The sequence below is a fragment of the Cotesia typhae genome, unplaced genomic scaffold (assembly GCF_013202065.1).
Source record: "Cotesia typhae breed Kobodo isofemale line unplaced genomic scaffold, CoteBio_Ctyphae contig_11, whole genome shotgun sequence".
Lineage (NCBI taxonomy): Eukaryota > Metazoa > Arthropoda > Insecta > Hymenoptera > Braconidae > Cotesia > Cotesia typhae.
The window spans coordinates 2,284,395-2,302,607 of NW_027423711.1; the positions used below are offsets into that span (position 1 = coordinate 2,284,395).

At 30.5% G+C, this 18,213-nt stretch overlaps 1 protein-coding gene across 7 annotated transcripts in view; it reads right to left on the minus strand.

Annotated features, from left to right (window-relative positions):
- The window catches only part of Brp (ELKS/RAB6-interacting/CAST family member bruchpilot), a 61,366-nt gene that overhangs the window by 7,811 nt on the left and 35,342 nt on the right, over positions 1 to 18,213 (minus strand). For 5 of the 7 annotated variants that reach the window (XM_074245187.1, XM_074245180.1, XM_074245203.1 and 2 more), the window contains 10 exons: positions 14,901 to 15,707; positions 7,359 to 7,526; positions 6,509 to 6,676; positions 4,594 to 4,857; positions 4,084 to 4,473; positions 3,622 to 3,924; positions 3,266 to 3,418; positions 3,034 to 3,180; positions 2,817 to 2,956; positions 546 to 2,736 (listed from right to left, as the gene is read on the minus strand). In XM_074245187.1, the coding sequence (XP_074101288.1) occupies positions 546 to 2,736; positions 2,817 to 2,956; positions 3,034 to 3,180; positions 3,266 to 3,418; positions 3,622 to 3,924; positions 4,084 to 4,473; positions 4,594 to 4,857; positions 6,509 to 6,676; positions 7,359 to 7,526; positions 14,901 to 15,707 (4,731 nt within the window). Of the gene's footprint in view, positions 1 to 545; positions 2,737 to 2,816; positions 2,957 to 3,033; positions 3,181 to 3,265; positions 3,419 to 3,621; positions 3,925 to 4,083; positions 4,474 to 4,593; positions 4,858 to 6,508; positions 6,677 to 7,358; positions 7,527 to 10,591; positions 10,604 to 14,900; positions 15,708 to 18,213 lie in introns of all 7 variants that reach the window. The other 2 variants (XM_074245211.1, XM_074245218.1) reach the window with 2 other exon arrangements.

Here is an 18,213-nt window from a genome sequence, read left to right on the forward strand (position 1 = left end):
GATTCTGAACAATAAAGGAATAAAAAACATGGATTTATGGTGATAATAGATAAAAAAAAAAAAAGTAAAGTAAAGAGATAATAAAAATGTTGATGTATAAAGAGAGTGAAAAAATAAAATTAATAGCTAGTTCGTCCAGCCGACGAGGGCAGATGATGACGATGAACAGGCGACGTCATATATGTGGTCGATGTAGATTTGCATTTACGTATATTTATATACACATATATATAACAGTGGGTATATTTATATATACATATATATATATATATATAATAAATATATATTTTATAATGAATTAATATATTGGTGTGTGAGAGAGATAGAGGAGAAGATAAGACGAAAAGTGTGCAGGCGCAAGTGCAATCAAGATGGTGAATAAACCAATTGTAATAATATATATTGTTGCGTAAGTGTAAAAAATGTTTTTAATTCTCTAAAATCTTTGCGCTGCTGGTAATGACAGGCCATGAGCAGACAGACTTAATAATTGCGTAGGTCATTAACGACATAATCAGGCTTTTGTCTGCCAGACAACCGCTAACCTGATTTCTTTCGAGTTCCTGAACCAGCATCTCAAGTTGAGACTGTAGTCGCTCGCGCTCGATGATCGCTTGTTTGGTTTCCTCTTGTGCTCGCTCCAAATCTTTTCGTAGTTTATTAGCTTCTTGTCCACTGGCACCATTTTGCTGTTGTTGTTGTTGTTGTTGCTGCTGTAGATGCATCTGCATCTGCTGAATCTGCTGCTGTTGTGCATGAAGTTGACGCTCTGAATTTTGAACTCTCTTCTGTAATTCAATGGCGTTTCTCTCCGTAGTATCGGCACGTTGTTTTTCCGTCTCGCAAAGTTTTCTCCATTGTTCAACTTGCGCATCGTTGGCAGACGTTGCTCCGGCCGACGCGATTTGTTTTTGTAATTCTTGAACACATTTTTCAGCTTGTTCAGCCCGTTGGCGTTCTTTGTTTTGATTCTGCGTGAGTGTTTGAATTTGTTGAGTAAGACGTTGAACTTCCCGCATTTGTGCTTCCAAAGTTTCTTTGGTAGCACGATCAGGTACTTGTTGCTGCTGTTGTTGCTGAAGACGTCTTACTTCTTCGCGTTGTTTATCGAGCTCAGTTTCACTGCTGTTCAACTCCTGTTGGAAGTTCATCAACATATCCTGTGACTTTTCTAATTGTATTACCAATTGGTCACGCTCTATTTGAAGTTGTTTCGCTTCGGCTTCCAATTTTTCGCGCATCTTCTCAATCTTCTCCGAGTGTTTCTCGCGGTTCTCGAGTATCGCTGCCATTTTGTCACGCTCACGCAGCGTAAGCTGAAGATCATGTTGGAGTTTCGCGAACTCTTCATTACCAATAACCTGCTGTTGCTGCTGGATACGTCGGAACTCTTGTCTCAGGGTGTCTCTTTCTTCTCTCAATGTCGTGAGCTCGTTAAGTACTCTTTCGTATTCCTTCTTAGCACTTTCAGCAATCTCTTGGTGTTTAGCTAATAACATTTGTGATTTTTCAAGCTCTTTAGCCAATCTACCTGCCTCAAGCTCAACTTGATCTCTCGCTACAATAGCTTTGTCCAAACTAGCTCTAAGCCGTTCAACTTCAATACTGGCACTCTCGGACCTTGTTTTACCCTCAGTTTGCATTAATCTTTCAAGTCTCACGATTTCAACCCTGAGCTTCTCGTTATCAGCCTCAAGCGCGTCGCACTTAGCTTTTATTTTATCATGTCGATCACGTATTTTTTCAGCTTCAATTCTTGCCCTCTCAATTTCTGACCTCGATTTTTCTTGATTAGAGTTAGCTTTATTGGCTTCTTCACGTGCTCTCTCGAGTTGTAATTGAGCCTCATGTAATTTAGCTTCTAATTCCGAGTATGCAGCTTGCATACGTTTTAACTCAGATTCACGTATCTCCAACCTCTCCCTCACTTTTTCCAGTTCCTGTTGTAGCCTACTACCCTCGCTTTGCCATTTCTCCTGCTCGAACTGGTATTTACCTCGTACTCCTTCTGCTCGTTCTAAATCGGCTCGCAGTCTTGATGCGTCCTGTTCAGCTTTTCTCGCCCTGTCCAGTTCCGCAAGCGCCTTGTCCAGTCGATCCCGCAGTCTCTCGACGTCCATTTTAGCCCTCTCATGCTCGTCCTTCTGACGCTCTTGGCTCTCTTGATATTTACCAAATCGTGCGGCATATCTATCACACTCTTCACGAGCTGTTTCTGCTTCTGATCGCAATCGTTCAGCTTCCGCTTGTGCTTTACGTACCTCAGCTTGCTGTCGATCGTGTTTCTCATACAATTTCTCTATTTCCATCTGCATACGTTGAAGTTCTTCTTGTGATTTTTCAGTTGCTGCTTGTGCTTTACTTAGCTGTGAGTGTGCTCGTTCCAATTCGAAGCTTATTCTTTCATTATCCGCTACTAGTTTTTCACGCTCATTTTGCAAGCGACGTAATTCTATTTGTGATTTTTCGTACCTCTCACGAACCATTTCAAGGTCTACTGATAGACGATCTAAATCGTCCTTTGACTTTTCTTCATTTTCTTTTGTTCTACCTAATTGAAGTGCCGCACGATCATACATTTCTTGTACGCGTGCCAATTCTTCTTGAGCTTTTCGTGCTTCCTCACGACTCTTCAGAGCTAAATGTGAATTCTTTTCTGATTCTAACTCCAATCGATCCTTTTCTGCTTCCATTACCTCTATTCGGTTTTGAAGGCGGTACACTTCACTCTGAGATCTGAAACATTTTTCACAATTTCACAATTTTTAGTTCAATTACAAATTGTTGCTATATTTATTTATTTTCATTCTATTTACCTGTCGCATTTAGCCATCAGTTTTTCAAATTCTTTGCTCGTATTTTCACGCTCTTCCATTGCTTTTGATAATGCGTATTGGGTTTTGTCAAGTTTTTCTTTAAGGATTTCAATCTCTGTCATTGCATCATCTCGCTCCATCTACAAATAATATTATGCAATCATATAAATTTAAATGACTATCATTCATTTTTAATAACAATCATAATATTACTTACCGATATTTTTTGATGAGAGTTGTGTGCTTTTTCCCATCTATCTTTAACTAAATCTAATTCAGAAAGTGCATTATCTTTTTCTCGTTGAAGTTTCGATACTTCTTCTTGCAAACTGTCGCGATCTTTTTGTAGTCTTTGAACGATAACCTGAAATTAACCGAAAAATATAAATGTAAATTCAAACATAATTAACAATTATTTTATCATTATTAAAATTATTCAATAATAATACTTGTGCTTTTTCATATTTATCCTGTAGACGATCGACTTCCAATTGAATAGCTTCTCTTTCTTTTTGCATTCTTGAGGACTGTCCTAAGGCTTTGTCCAATTGACTTTGAAGATTATCAAAGTCGTAATTTTGTTTTTCTTTCTCCATTTGCATCTAAAATGAACATTTTTTTTTTTTTTTTACAAATACTATCAAATCGTCAAAGAAAACGACTGTTGATTAATCCACCACAACTCGATTATCTCATTTAATACTACATTCAATTAGCAAGAATTAATTAATTTAAGTAATAAAATTTAATAAGTACATAATATATTAATAAAATAAATTAAATTCTGTGATTAAAAAATGCTTACTCGTCTTATTTCCGTTTGTGATTTTTCCAACCGTTCTTGAAGTTTATCAGCTTCACTCTGAGCTTTGTCAAGCATATTCTGGAGCCTTTCTTGCTGCAGCTGAGCTTTTCCAAGAGTCGCTTGTGTTCTCTCAAGTTCTTCTCGCGCTTTTTCCAGCTCAGCCACTGCTTTGTCACGTTCAGAATGTAATCTAGCAACAGTGGACTGTGCTCGATCATATTCTTCACGCAAGCTGTCTTGTTCTCCCTGTGCGTTTTCTAGTCGAGCTTTTAACCTATATACTTCACCTTGACTTTTTTCAACCTAAATTTTATTGGAAAAAAAAAAAAAAAAAAAAAAAAAAAAAGTTTCATTTAATTCATACCGACTAGGCAATAAAAAAGCAATTAAACCCAAGTAGGCAAAGTGTAAATATTTGAAAGACAAGTGATAATAAAAATAATAAATATCGGTGAAAATAACCTTCTCTTGAAGAGCAGCAGCTTCAGCTCGAGCTCGTTCATTATCCGCTTGCGTTACTCGCAATTCAGCTTGAGCTCTTCTCAGTTCTGCTGCAGACTTTTCAGCACGCTCTTGAATCCTATCCATTTCCTGTGAGGAGTTAAGTGTACCTCTACCAAATGTACTTGACGATTTTTCAATATCATGACGTAATCTTTCATTTTCTAGTTCCAGCCTAGTAAGTCGCTGTTTGGCTGCCTCCCAGTCGGCACCGCTACGGCCCACCTCGGATGCTGCTTTGTCCAACTCAGCTTTACTTTTGCCGAGTTCAGACTGTGAACTCTCTAGTTTTGCCTCCAGGCGGTCTTTTTCTGCTTGTGCTCGTTCCAAACGTGCTCCAAGCTTCTCGACCTTTGTGAGAGAAAAATAAAAAATAAAAATATACTTTAGTAAAAATGTTTTTATGGACGTCTCGAAAATTTAGGCAAAGAGTCTTTAAGTCTAAGAAGAAAATTTTTTTTTTAAATATACCTCGGATTCAAGAGCATGAATCTTCATCTTATACTCAGCAAGTTCACGCTCGTGAAGTTCTCTTTCTTCTTGTTTCTCCTGTTCAGCACGATCTCGCTGCTCTCTCAATTGGGTCATTTGTTTTTCCTTATCCCCAATAGCTTCTTCAAGGCTGCTCAACGCACCTTCACTATTGCAGTGGTGAGCCTGCATCGCGGTTAGACGTGCACGCGCCATATCCACTTGGTTATCTTTTTCTTTCAGCAAGTCCTCGAGGTTTTCAATCTAGGTAATAAGAAAAAGACAAGCTTTATTTCATTAATTGCTATATTAAAATTTTTTATTAGTAAAAAAAAATGTCGCAATTATTATGAAAAATTCAATTAGAGTTCTCATTTAGTACAATCAGCTTCTTTAACTTGTACTTTATTATAAAATAGAAGATTCGTGCACAGAAAAAAAAATTTACTTGAATTTTGTAAATAATTTTGAAGAATTTCATGTTCTTGATTTGAATAGAAAAATTCTTAAATTAAAAAATTTTTCTTGGTTTGAGTAAATTTTATTTAATTCAAGAATTTTTCTCTCGATTCAAGTTAATTTTTTTTTCTGCGTATATGCAAAGATGTTATTAATATCTAAGCCATTCATTTTTATTAGAAATCATTAAAAAGCTAATTTTATGTTAGTAAACAAAAGCACTCAAGTTTTGTTAGAGAAAAATTTACGAGAAGAAATGTTTAAATTTATGAAATTTACTCAGCAAAGTTTACTTACTTTATTGATTTATAATGTAATATTTCTTTACTCAATTATTTTAATAACTGAGTCCGTTGCTTTATTTACTGACCATGTTTCGTATTTTTTATTAACAAAATGAACATCATATTCTTATTCTCATTTATCATACAAAACATATTTGAAATTTGATAAATTATCGGTTACTTGTGCGTAAATTTTTATTACCTGTAAAAGTATAGAATACCTTCCAAAAATTAACCACATGGTTAAAATCAGTCGACTACAATATGGAGTTGCAGTTAAAATAAAAGCGATAAAATACTTAATATTACTAAACTAAAAACTAGTTACAATGTTTGTACAAAAATAAAAATAATTATAAATTATAGTATAAACAATAAAACTTAAAATGTAAGAAGAAAATAATTTATTAACAAGCAATTATGTATTTGTGGAAGTTTCAAATTAATTGTTATTAAATTAGTATCAGTTGAAAAAAATTCAGTATTTAATTTTACGAATAGGACAAGCCCGCAGGGCAAATCAAAACCAATATACTTTAAAAATTTTATAATATCGCGTTACAGATGCCGTAAGGGCGTATAATAAAAATTCTGTTTTTTTTTTTCCAAGTCCAAAAAAATTTTTAGTTTGAAGAAAAATTTTTTTTTGCATTTATGCACGTTTCATACAAAAATAAGTAATTCCCGAAAAAAAAAATTTTTTTTTGTTCGCCCTTATGGCTTTTCTTCGGGACCTTTTGCCGGTATACGGTATCTGGAACGCGATATGTCTCAGAATATTGATATGCTACTAATTTATTAAATTATTTGATTTAAATAATAAATAAAGTAAAAATATCAATATTATCCAGAAGACAATTTTTCATTTAAATTTCCATCAATGTGATACTAGTTTAATAACAGTAATTACATTTTTTTACATACACTTGAATACAACAACAATAACAGTAGAATAACAAAATTACTTAAAATAATATTAAAAGAAATTAAAATTATACTTTCTCACTCAATCAATCATACGTATTTACAAAAAATCATCTTACAAAAAAAATTCATAGAGTTGATATAAAAAAAAATCTACTTTTATGTAAAAATATCTCTCGATTTAAATGATAATAATAATACTGATGAAAATAGCTAAGAGATAATAGATAATAAAATAAAAAACCCACCTTTCGTTGAAGAACATTTATTTTGCGATCTTTGATATCCATATGATCCTTGAGCTCGGTCAGCTCAGTATTCATACGATTTCTTTCCTGTTGTGCTTGCAATACAGCCTGAGTTTTCTTCTCAATCAGCCGATTCTTCTCTTCAAGTCTTTGTCGCATTTCTTCAATCTATTGAAAACGAGATAAACGCATCTTTAAGATTAACAGGATCTGATAAATTTTATATAAAGTTATGTATAAAGGAAAATCTAGGTTCACGATATAGATGTATAAAAATAAGTATAAATGTAAAAGATAAAGATTGGAAAAAATTCACAGTGGCATTACTTTGATGACCTACTTCCAATCTCTGACCTCATTCTGTACATCTTCGATTTGTCTCTTGGTAAAGCCATATTCGGATTCAACTCGGGCTTGATATTTTACGATTTATATTAGTAACTTTATTTTTAACCCCACAAAAGTTTCAATTTTTTATCTCATATCTCGTTTCCTTACAAATCGATGAAGTATAAATATAATTATAGCAATTGTTACTGTGATGCTTGAAAAAAAAAAAAAAAAAAAAATTAAATTAACATGTAAATAAAATTAATTAGTACAGTTATATTTAAATAAAATTAAATTAATTCGAGTGTAATGAATGGAATATATAACAATAAATTAGCAAAGTTTGTGAATATATGAAGAATAAGTAATTAACAAAGTTTAAATGGTAACTTTAAAATTAAATCAGTGAATTTGAAGTTAGAATAAAATAAAATTTATTTATAAACTCAGAATGAACTATTTTCAATATTTTTAATCGAAGTAAAATAAAAAATAGATTAAACGATGAAAAATTTCTTACATCAGCTTGGAGCATGTTATAGTGCTCTTCTTTAGCACAAAGTGACTCCTTAAGTACGGCAATATGTCTCTGGTAGTCCTGATGCTGTTCCTCGAGAGTCTTCATCTTAGCGGACATTCCAAGAATCTCCTGATCTCTACGCTGAACCTCCGTCCTGAGTTCGTCCAGCTGTGAAAATATTCGTCGTGCCGACCAAAAACAATCAGTCTCACCATAGCTTCATTTTTTTCAGCCATTCCAGATCACCGACTTTGGAAGGCTTTCATTTTTTTGTTATTGTATTTTTTTTAAATATTTCTGCTGTGTTAATTTTGCATTCAGGGTCTGCTTTTGCATGCTAAAGCATGAAGATAATAGTTTTTATCTAATTTTAAACTAAATTAGTTTCTAGTCCTACTTTTGAATAATTTTATCTTCATACTTCAGCGAAGTCTGCCGCATGCAGCATTATATCATTGACAGTATGTGTATGCACTCTAGTGTGTGTAAATTATATTGTATAATTTAATCGTAATATTAATATGATTCATATATTTATATAAATTCTTGGATCTTAAGATGTGTATCTCAGGGTGCAGGTCTTTCTATTTTTTTTTTTTTTTTTCATAATAATTTTTTAATGTATTTATTGTAAATAAATAAATACAAACATTCAATTTGATATTTTTTATAAAATATCAAATTTAAATATTAATTCTACGTTTGTCAGCGTAATAACTCTGACAAAACATACCAAAGTTTAATAAAAGTTATCACTTTGATATTTGACGTCAAAAAAGCGTTGTGTATCACTAAAATTCTATTGGCTAACCACTAACTGTAGCAAACATGTCTTATCACATTTTAAATAATTAAAATTTTAATATTTAAAAATTTGTATTGGTTTATATTGTAAAAAATAAAACATGTGACAATTTCATATACCAATAGCAGTGTTTTATTCACTCTATTGAATATATTGGATATCCTATTGACAACTAAATTTATTATGCACCGAAGTACTTCGTGAATTCCCAGAGTAAAATTATTACAAATTATACTTTGCTAAATTAATTTATTGATAATATAGTAGCTAGTTTAATGCTATCGAATATTGTTTATTTTTTCCATTTATTGATTTCAAAAATATGTTAATCAGAAAAAATGTTATTTAAATTAAAATCCAAAATATTTTACATAAAATATTTATCGTATTCAGTTCACAAAATTTCTTCAGTGATAAAACAATCAAATGAAGCTTCTGTGAGCTAAAAGAAAACTATGCACAACCGATTTCTTCAGACTTTGTTTTTATTCCATAATAAATTGACATAGTAATTAGAAAATTATATTTAAGTAAGTTAATTTCTTCTAACAGTCTTTTATCTACAGTGAAAAAAAAATTAATTTGAATCAAGAAAAAAATTCTTGAACGAAAAAAATAATTTTAAATGTTTCATTTTCTTGAATCAAGACAAGAAATTCTTGAGCTAAGTAAAATTTACTTAAACCAAGAAAAATTTCTTAGTTTAAGAATTTTACTTAAATCAAAAAGATGAAATTCTTCAAAAAAATTTTTTTGATTCAAGTAATTTTTTTTTTCTGTGTATATGTAGATTATCCCGATATGTCTGGAACTATAAGACATATAAACTTGAAATTTGGTAGGAATATTACTTTTGCCATGTAGAGGTCAGATAAGAACGAATTTTAAGAAATTCCTCTCTTAGTTTTTAAACTATAGCTCTTATTGATTCCAAATTTGGTAAGAATCTTCTGTAAGAGATGTAAAAATAATCTATGAATGAATTTTACGATATCTCACCCCCACAGGGGGTTGCGGGGGTGGCTATTAACAACCAAAATTTGTAATTTTCAAGCTATTGCTTCTATAGACTCCGAATTGTCATTTAAAATTTTTTTCTTCGTGTCAATTATTATTTATTTTTGGAAAAAAGCCACGCGAATGTTATAGTGATTGCACATTGAAAGTTACAATGAATATAAGCTAGAATAATCGCATGGATAAAAGGTACAGGCTAATTTAATGAAATTTGAAATTTGAAAGTCAAAATAATATTCTAATTAAATTTCAAGTTTAGATCTAAAAATACAATTCTATAAAATTCCCAGCGAAGCGGGCGGGTAATAGCTATATAATATTTCACATAGTAATATTTTTATCAAATGGTAAAAAAAATCAAACACGTATTAAAAGTTAAAAAAGAAACGAACTTAAAAAAAAAATTTAAACGTATCGAGTTTTTCCATAAATATTCGGTTGCGCTGTCAGTTGGTGAGTTTTTTGAACTGTGAATCGAATACGATAATTGTTTTATTTTTTTTTACGATAATATCGAACAAATAAAACATCTGGCTGGAAAACTGGCTATTAATATAAATTTCTTCAGAACCACCACACAATAAATTTTTGTCTAAAGAGGTATCACAATACCAAATTTTTTGCAAATGACCAAAATATAATATTAATAATTATTAATTATATTGACAAGTTAATAAAAAATTAATTATTTCAAAGTGATAAAACATGCTTGTAATTAAATTCAATGATGAGAATTCCTGTGATGAAAACGAGCAGCGAGTCAACCCTTCAAACAAAATGGACCAGAGAGGATATGATTGTTATAATAACAAAGGGAATGCAATAGAGGGGAAATAACAATGTTGTTTCTTAAAACGAGACTTTTTTAACAAAAGTCATGACTTATGACGATTTCTACGAACAATCTATAGTACACTACCTCGCGATAATGAGAAAATAACGTACAAGATAAAAAACGGTAAATATATATGAAGATTATTATTATTATTAGATGATATTGATGACTTTCAAAAATATATATTTATCAAGCATTATTAATCAAATAAAATTGTAATGCGATATGATTGATAATAATAATATTAACAGTAATGATTTTTTACTGTTGATTTTTAAAAAATGTTAGCGATACTGTATGAATTATTTAAAATCTGATAACTGATAATATTTATTAATTCTGAGACATCTACTGAATATTAGAAATAGTTAAAAAAAATTTAATTGACATTACTCATTTTTAATAAATATGTAGTTGAATAAATTGGTAAAATGTTACATTTAGTAATAATTACGATAATCCAGATACTATGGAAGGATGCCTTGTTTAAGCAAACGCAGTGATAAACGAAGGAATGGGTGCTTGGAGAAGAGCTTGGAAGTGCTTCTCAGTTCGACGAGTGACTTATATCCTTACCTCTTCAGAAAGCTAAAATATTTTCGGGACCATTTTTAATATGCTTCACACGCTTTTTGGCACGACGATATTCCATAAAATCTCGTTATTTTATTTTAGTTTTTTTTTTTTTTAATTATTAATTATTTATTATTAAATCAAAATATTTGCATTAAATTATTATTATTTAAACAAATTTTTAATAAAATAAAAGTAATAAATTAAAATAGAAAACGAGAATAAATGGAAGCGACGGCCACTGTTGACGTTGTCTTATCTATAACTTAAGCTTAAAATCTTTTTATTTTAAAAAGTACAACTTAAATGCTAAAAAAAATTATAATCAAAGTGTCACATTTAGTTTATCTAACAATTAATTTCTTTTAATTAAAACGTTAGATTTTTTTTTTTATGTATTAAAAATTTTAAACTCAATACTTGAGAAGAAATATTATTTTTAATTTTATAATAAAAATTTTCGCTCTTATTAAAATGCGCGTTTTTTATATTTTTGTATCATGTAAATACTTTTTATGTTTGTGAAGAAACGAAGCGTTAGGAATATGTTTATTAAAAAAGTATGTCATTAAAATATTTATATGAATATTAAAGCAAAACTACTTTTTAATTTTATTTTTATATTTTACTGTATTAATAAAGTTTTTTTTTTCTGTTTGTAGATTGAAGTGAGTCGCGGAAAAAAAAAAAAAACCAAACAGACACTATGAAAAAATTAGCTTGCATAAAAAATTACGAACGTCACTCGTAGATTAAAAAATTTAAAAATTATATATTTCACGGCTCAAGTAATGCTTCTTTGTAATTAGTTTAATTATCGAGTGTTCGTTTGTAATTTTATTTTCAAGTGCGGCAGATAAAAGAAAAGAGAGACAGATTTAGCGTTAGAAGATAACTAAAATACAATAATAAAAAAATATAATCAATAATTACCAATTTAATTGATAATGAAGTAGAGAAAAAAAAATATTATGTATAAATAATTAAATAAAATCATTCAATAATAATATTAAATCATAAAATAGAGATCAGAGAAATCGAAAGAGAAACGTCATTTTTTACGAAAGCATTTTTTTTTTTGTGTATTACGCGCGTTCATGCTCCATGCACGTGAACAACTTCGGGTACACATGCTAAAAAATAATTATCATCTTATTTTTGTAATTAAAAATTAATATTTATTATTTTCCTCGTCACGTTGGAAATGTTTTATGTGAGAAAATGTTGTGCTAGATTTAATGGCGCGTGAAGTACAATAGAAACAAGTAAGATAAGAGAATCGTGAAGATATATCGATAGAAGAATGCCAGTAGAATAATAAAAAATAAATAAATAAAATGTAAGTGTTGGCTTTGGGTTTAATAGAAGCATTACGGTGTGATAAAGCATTTTTCCAAGTTATGAGGATGATTGCGTGAGAATAGCCATACGACAAAAGCTTTTTTTTTTTTTTTTTTGTTATGTTCGGGCGGCTGATTCATAAGTTAGATAGTTATTTATGAAAATGGTGAAAATAAATAATGAAAATTTTTTATTTAAAAGAAAAATAAATTTTTTAATGATTAGCGAAATCAAAAAATATAATTAAATTAAAATAATAATTATGCAAAATATTTATGATTATTATCAATTTTTGAATGTGAGAATTATTTAGAATTTAGAGAAAATTTTTGACCGAGTTTATGATATTTACTGCGTGAAGGGACACGAATATGCCAATGAATTATTGCAGTGATGTAAAAAGGTAAGATACTTTGACAGAATGATTTTTTTTTTTTTTATAAATGATTGCCGATTTAATGACAGTGAGGTTGAAAGCTAGTGATGCGATGAATGATTTTAAAATCTATTACTAATTTAAATATTTTAGGAGAGGTTTCATTGATAATTTTTGGCCAAATTTTTAATTTTAAAGAATTTATTGATCAACGTATTGGTTTTTATTTTTTTCACATCAATTTTTAAATAATAATTTTGCCATGTTTATCATTATTTTTTAAAAATATTATTTTACAATAATTTATTCACTCCATCATATTTTTCAAAAAATATTATATATTTTTTATTAATTACTAAGATGAAGTAAACTACCATTTACATCACTGTCAAAATTTTCACGACCTCAATTAAAATTACTGTCATTGTTAAAGTTGTAATTTTAGAAGATATATTTCATAGTTATAAATAAAATTAAGATCGAGAAGTTAAAATTTAGATGTTTAATAACGAGTGACGTTATTGATATTATTAATCAAATAACTTTAAATATAGTACTGACATTAGCTATCAATGCATCTCTGTTTATTTAATCTATCATATAATTTTATTTTGCCGAGCTAGAATATAGAACTTGCAGCAAAGCATATTTTTTATTTATTTTAAAACATAATACGGGACCAAAAATCGAGACACGACTTTGACTCTATACGAAAAGAACAAGATGACACTGGAAATTATCCCAGATTATATTCAGTGATATCTGTGGTAAAAATTTTTTTCAGATAGTAGCTAGTATAATCCAGATTATACTTGGTGATATCTGGATTATAATCATTGTAATCTGGATTATACTGAGTGATATCTAGATTATACTCATTATAATCTGGATTATACTAGTTACTATCTGAATTTTTTTTTCACAGAGTATAATATGGAATGATACCCAGTGTCATCTTGTTCTTTCCGTGTACGAATTCCCTATTAAAATTCGTTGGTTAAATAAAGTCATCATTATTTTTTTGTGGAAGAATAGAGTGAGTTTTTTTTCTTGCTTTCTTATGATTACTACTCAAAAAAATTAATATCACGTGATTAATTAATGTATAATATCGATATTTGAACATCAGTTCTTGTTAATCTTAAAAAGAAAAATTATTATTATTTTGAAATATATATCTGGACATTTAACAATTTTAGACTTCTCAAGGGGTCAACAGTTTCTAAGGCCTAAAGTTTTATTTTTTATTATAGCTACTTTAGTTTCTTTAGGTACATTAAGGATTCGGCAAACTACACAGCCAAAAGAACTTTCTTATGATTACGGTAGTTTTTGCACACCTTAAACGCGAACTGTTTAATATCTTCTGTTTATATTTACTTCATTTATTATGATGTATCCACATTTAACTTTATTCATAACTTTAGTTACATTTATAACTTGTATTAAAAGAAAATTTTTATAACATTTTCAAATACATTGAAAAGATAATCGACAGTTAAAAGTTTCAATTAATTTTTTAAATCAAATTATTACATACTTGTGGTTAAACGTGTATTTGGCGCGTCGTATTTTAGATAATAAGCGCTTAAGGTGTGCATTCAGATTTAAAACCATTTAAAATCCTTTTTTAGTTTTTAATATTGAATTAACCTTTTTTAGACTCAAATATATTCAATTTATTCATCAGGATACGTCAGATCATAAAATACTCTACCATTTGCTCGTAATAAATACATGTATATATATATATATATATATATATATATATATATATATATATATATATATAACTTTAGAATATATACTCTTATTATTTTTCCTTTCATATTGATAAAAAAATAAATGATAAACGGGAAGGATATTTTTTTTGTAGGTACAGTAGTAATTATTTAAAAGGATTAAGAATATATAATATGTAGATATTTCTTTTTTCGAACACGGGTGGTTTATAATGTTATTTAGTTGCCGTAAAAAGACACAGCAACGTATAATTGGCTTAATAAAAGTCTAACGGGTTATTAACCCATCAAGACACGTTATGCTAACGCCTCATTATTTGGCATTCAGATAAATGCATTTTATTTATATTATAAATTACTTTCGGCTTCATTCAATATTTGTATAATAATAATAATAAGAGTAGTCATTTATATAAACAAATAATAAAATAAAAAAAAAATTTTTCACAGTCCCACCCTAAAAACGGAAGTTCAAAATATGGGGCTCAAAAATTGATTTTCAGGATTTGTTTTAGATAATTTATAAAAATATCTAATAAAAAAAGGAACGGGTATTGTTTTACTTAACAATATTAATATGTATAGCAGTATTGAGCTTGATATCAGTTAATAATAATAATAAATAATAATAATAATGATAAATAATAATAAAATCGTAATAATATTAAAAAAAAAAAAAAAAAAAGAGCTCTAGAAAAATTCGCCACCGATTCCCTCACCTCCCCTTGAATGGACAACAAAGACAGATCATAGATCACACAGTAGCCAAAGTAGTCTTCCGCCAGATCATCCAGATTTAGACTTAGATGGCGTCGTTCTTTTCGATGCGGACGTTGTTGATGAAGAAACTTACTTGGCGTTTAAAGTTGAGATCGTGTTTGTTGAAGGTGTGAGCGTGCAAGGCCAACGCGCCAGCAGCAGCCGGTTCTATTTGCTTAAGATGCTGATGAATTTGATGCTGGTGATGCTGCTGAGGATACTGATGATGATGATGATGGTAGTGGTGCTGCTGGGAGTGATGCCGCTCCGCATAAGGATTAACGACCCCTGTTGACAGCCCCGAGGAAATTCCAGTGAGACAGGAGGCTGATGGACCTGTCGAAGAATTCGCGGCAATTGAATTGGTTAGAGTCGAAGTTGGAGTTTGGGCTTTTGGCACGAGGGACGACACTGTGGAGGGTCCACAAGTAAGGACAGCCGACTGGAGACTCTCGAGTGCGTTGGGTAGTGAGAGTGAATGCCCCCTAGCGGACGTTTCGACGATACCTGATCCGCAGTGCTGGACCCCGGTGGTGGATTTCGAACCAGTTCCGCTGGGAACAGCCGTTGCCTTTAGCAGCTGTTCCCTCAACTTTCCACCGCACTCACGGATCCGCTGCAGTTCCGTCTCCAGCAGACTGACTTCTTTCTCCAGGGTCTGAATTCGGGCGTCTTTAGTCTCCAAAATGGCGGTGAGAGTGCTGCTCCCTGGAACACCCCCAGGTACAGCGACGCTGCCCCCCAAATGGGTCGCTGTGCTGGTTAACAATCCCCCGTAATCTCCAAGACCACTGGTGATCCCGCTTCCGGCAACAGGTGCCCCGGATGAGGCTGTCGAGGCATAAGCCAATTCCAGCTGGGTCTGGAGGCTCTTCAAAGTCTCGTTCGTCGCTTTGAGCTCCTTATAAACAAGCAATATCAGATGTTACTTGCGCTTGTCCTGACTAATGATAGTATCATTATTATTTATTAGCATTAATATAACTTTACTTAATTTTATAGTTATTATTTTATTTTATTTTATTTTATTATTTCTTTATATCTTGGAGTTTCGTGTTTAGTTGGTGATGATGGTGGTGATAGTGGTGCTGTGAGGAGATTTCAAATCGATGCGTGGCTAGATTGTTCTCATTATTTATCAACTATTACTAGTTGTTAGCTCCATTACATTAATTATTCATTCTCTATTATCATAACTTTAAAATTATCTAGCCTCGCTCGATTGTTAACCGCCTCTCAGAGGAAGCGGTACTCTCGCAGTCCCGGTTGACGAAAGAATAGCGACGTTCCCTTTACTTGCTTCAACTTGAACAGCTCGGTCCAGATTTCTTCCGTTTTAAATTACAATATTTATATATTCATATATTTTGCTTCACTATATTATTACTTTTTACAAGTAATATTCACTTTTATAGTGAGTGTTACTATCAAACATCATCGAGATCGGAAATTATTCGCTTCCGGTTCACCACTAATAACTTGTGGATCTTCAATTATGTCAGGTGGATTATTACTTTTTTTTTTTTTTTTTTTTTTTTTTTTCCCGTTAAATTTAAGCACACTAAATTCAATCTCGACTTTCCGAACAATCGTGTTTTATTATTTATTTTATTTATCTTTTTAATCCATTCTTTATACAAAATTTATTGTAATCCTCTTGATGAAAAATATCGACGCCGGGCGACGCCGCAGTTCTTTCGCCCACCGCGACGTACGGCCGACATTTTGTCCATTTATGCATTCACCGTTTTAAAGTCTATTATTTTATAGTCCATTTTTATTTAAACATTTCACTAAAGTCACTTTCGTAGAAAAAAACGAAAGGAGTTAAGTTTTGTTTCGCAATGACAATGCAGCTACGGGATTTCCCGCTTTTGCTTGCCAGATAATGTTCCGGTAACGCTGCTGTGGACAAGATCTCACACTACGGAGTTTATGCTCAAAAATGTATAACTACTTTCATTTAAAATATTGTTACAAACATTTTTTTACAGTAGTTTTACATTTTATTTGTGCTTGGATATATCATGAATGTATGGAACACGATATACATCAAATAAATATATAAATATACGTCAATTGCTTGTTGAAGGTACAAATTACTTTGCCTGATTATATATTGTTAGATCTAGATTTGTGTAGGGCGGATTATAGATAAATTTATAAATTATTAGCTTTAAAGCTGGTTTAATAAAACTAAATTTATGCGCGGTTGGAAATAGGTCGATATTTAAACATATACTTAATACGATCGTGCCGGAAAAATCTCATAGAATATCATAAAAAAAAAAAAACTTAAAATATATTCTGTAAGATTTTATATATGTCTTTGTCTGCGAAATTATTTCGAAAAATTCATCATTAAAATTCACCGGAATCTATGAGATCTTATAAGTAGTATTAATTCATTGTAAACTCGAACGTTTATAAATTATAAATTTGAAAATTAGTTAATAGTGCCATTTGTAAAATTAATCGCAAATAAAAAATGATATTAATGAAATTAGTGAAATGGAAATTTTACCAAATTTAAATTCAGTCATTTATAAAATAGCGAAAAACAAAAATCTGTGGCTACTTGAATTTAGAGAATTCTTATGGCAGAAACTTATAAAATTAGCCGATTGTGAACTTTACAAATTTTAAAATTAGCCGTTTTTAAACTTCTTATAACTTTTGAATGGGTCTGTCAAATCTGCTCTAATTTTTAGAAAAACTAAATTTATGGAAGTCTTTTTAGATACCTCAAATCGTTTTTTGATCCGTCAATCCGTTAAAGAATTACGAGAAATTTAGGAACTTTTTATAAGTTTCTACGGTAAGAATTGGTTAAATTCACGTAGCTACAGATTTTTGTTTTTCTCTATTTTATAAATAATTGAATTTATATTTGGTAAAATTTCAATTTCGCTAATATCATTTTTTATTTGCCCCTAATTTTACAAATGACATTATCAACTGATTTCCAAATTTAGGGTTAATAAACATTTTAGTTTACAAACGGCGATTTTCCAGTAATATTAAAAACATACTTAAATTAATGACCGCGATTGTATATTAGGATGTGCCAAAATTTAACTTCCGTGGAGAACCTTTTAAAATTGGAATTTTAAGTTTCGCTTTTAACAGGAGCTGTGTTTGGGCATTATCTGAGATATTTTGGGGTGAGACGATTTATTTTATTTTCATAGAATTTTTCAATAAGAGCTTTGTTTGAGCACTTCCGGCCAAATGCGGAAATTTCAGCGAAAATGTTTAAACAAAGCTCCTGTTAAAAATTCTATAAAAATAAAATAAATCGTCTTACCCCAAAATATATCAGGAAATGCCCGAACACGGCTCCGGTTAAAAGCGGAACTCAAAATTCCAGTTTTAAAAAGTTTTTCACGGAAGTTGAATTTTGGCAT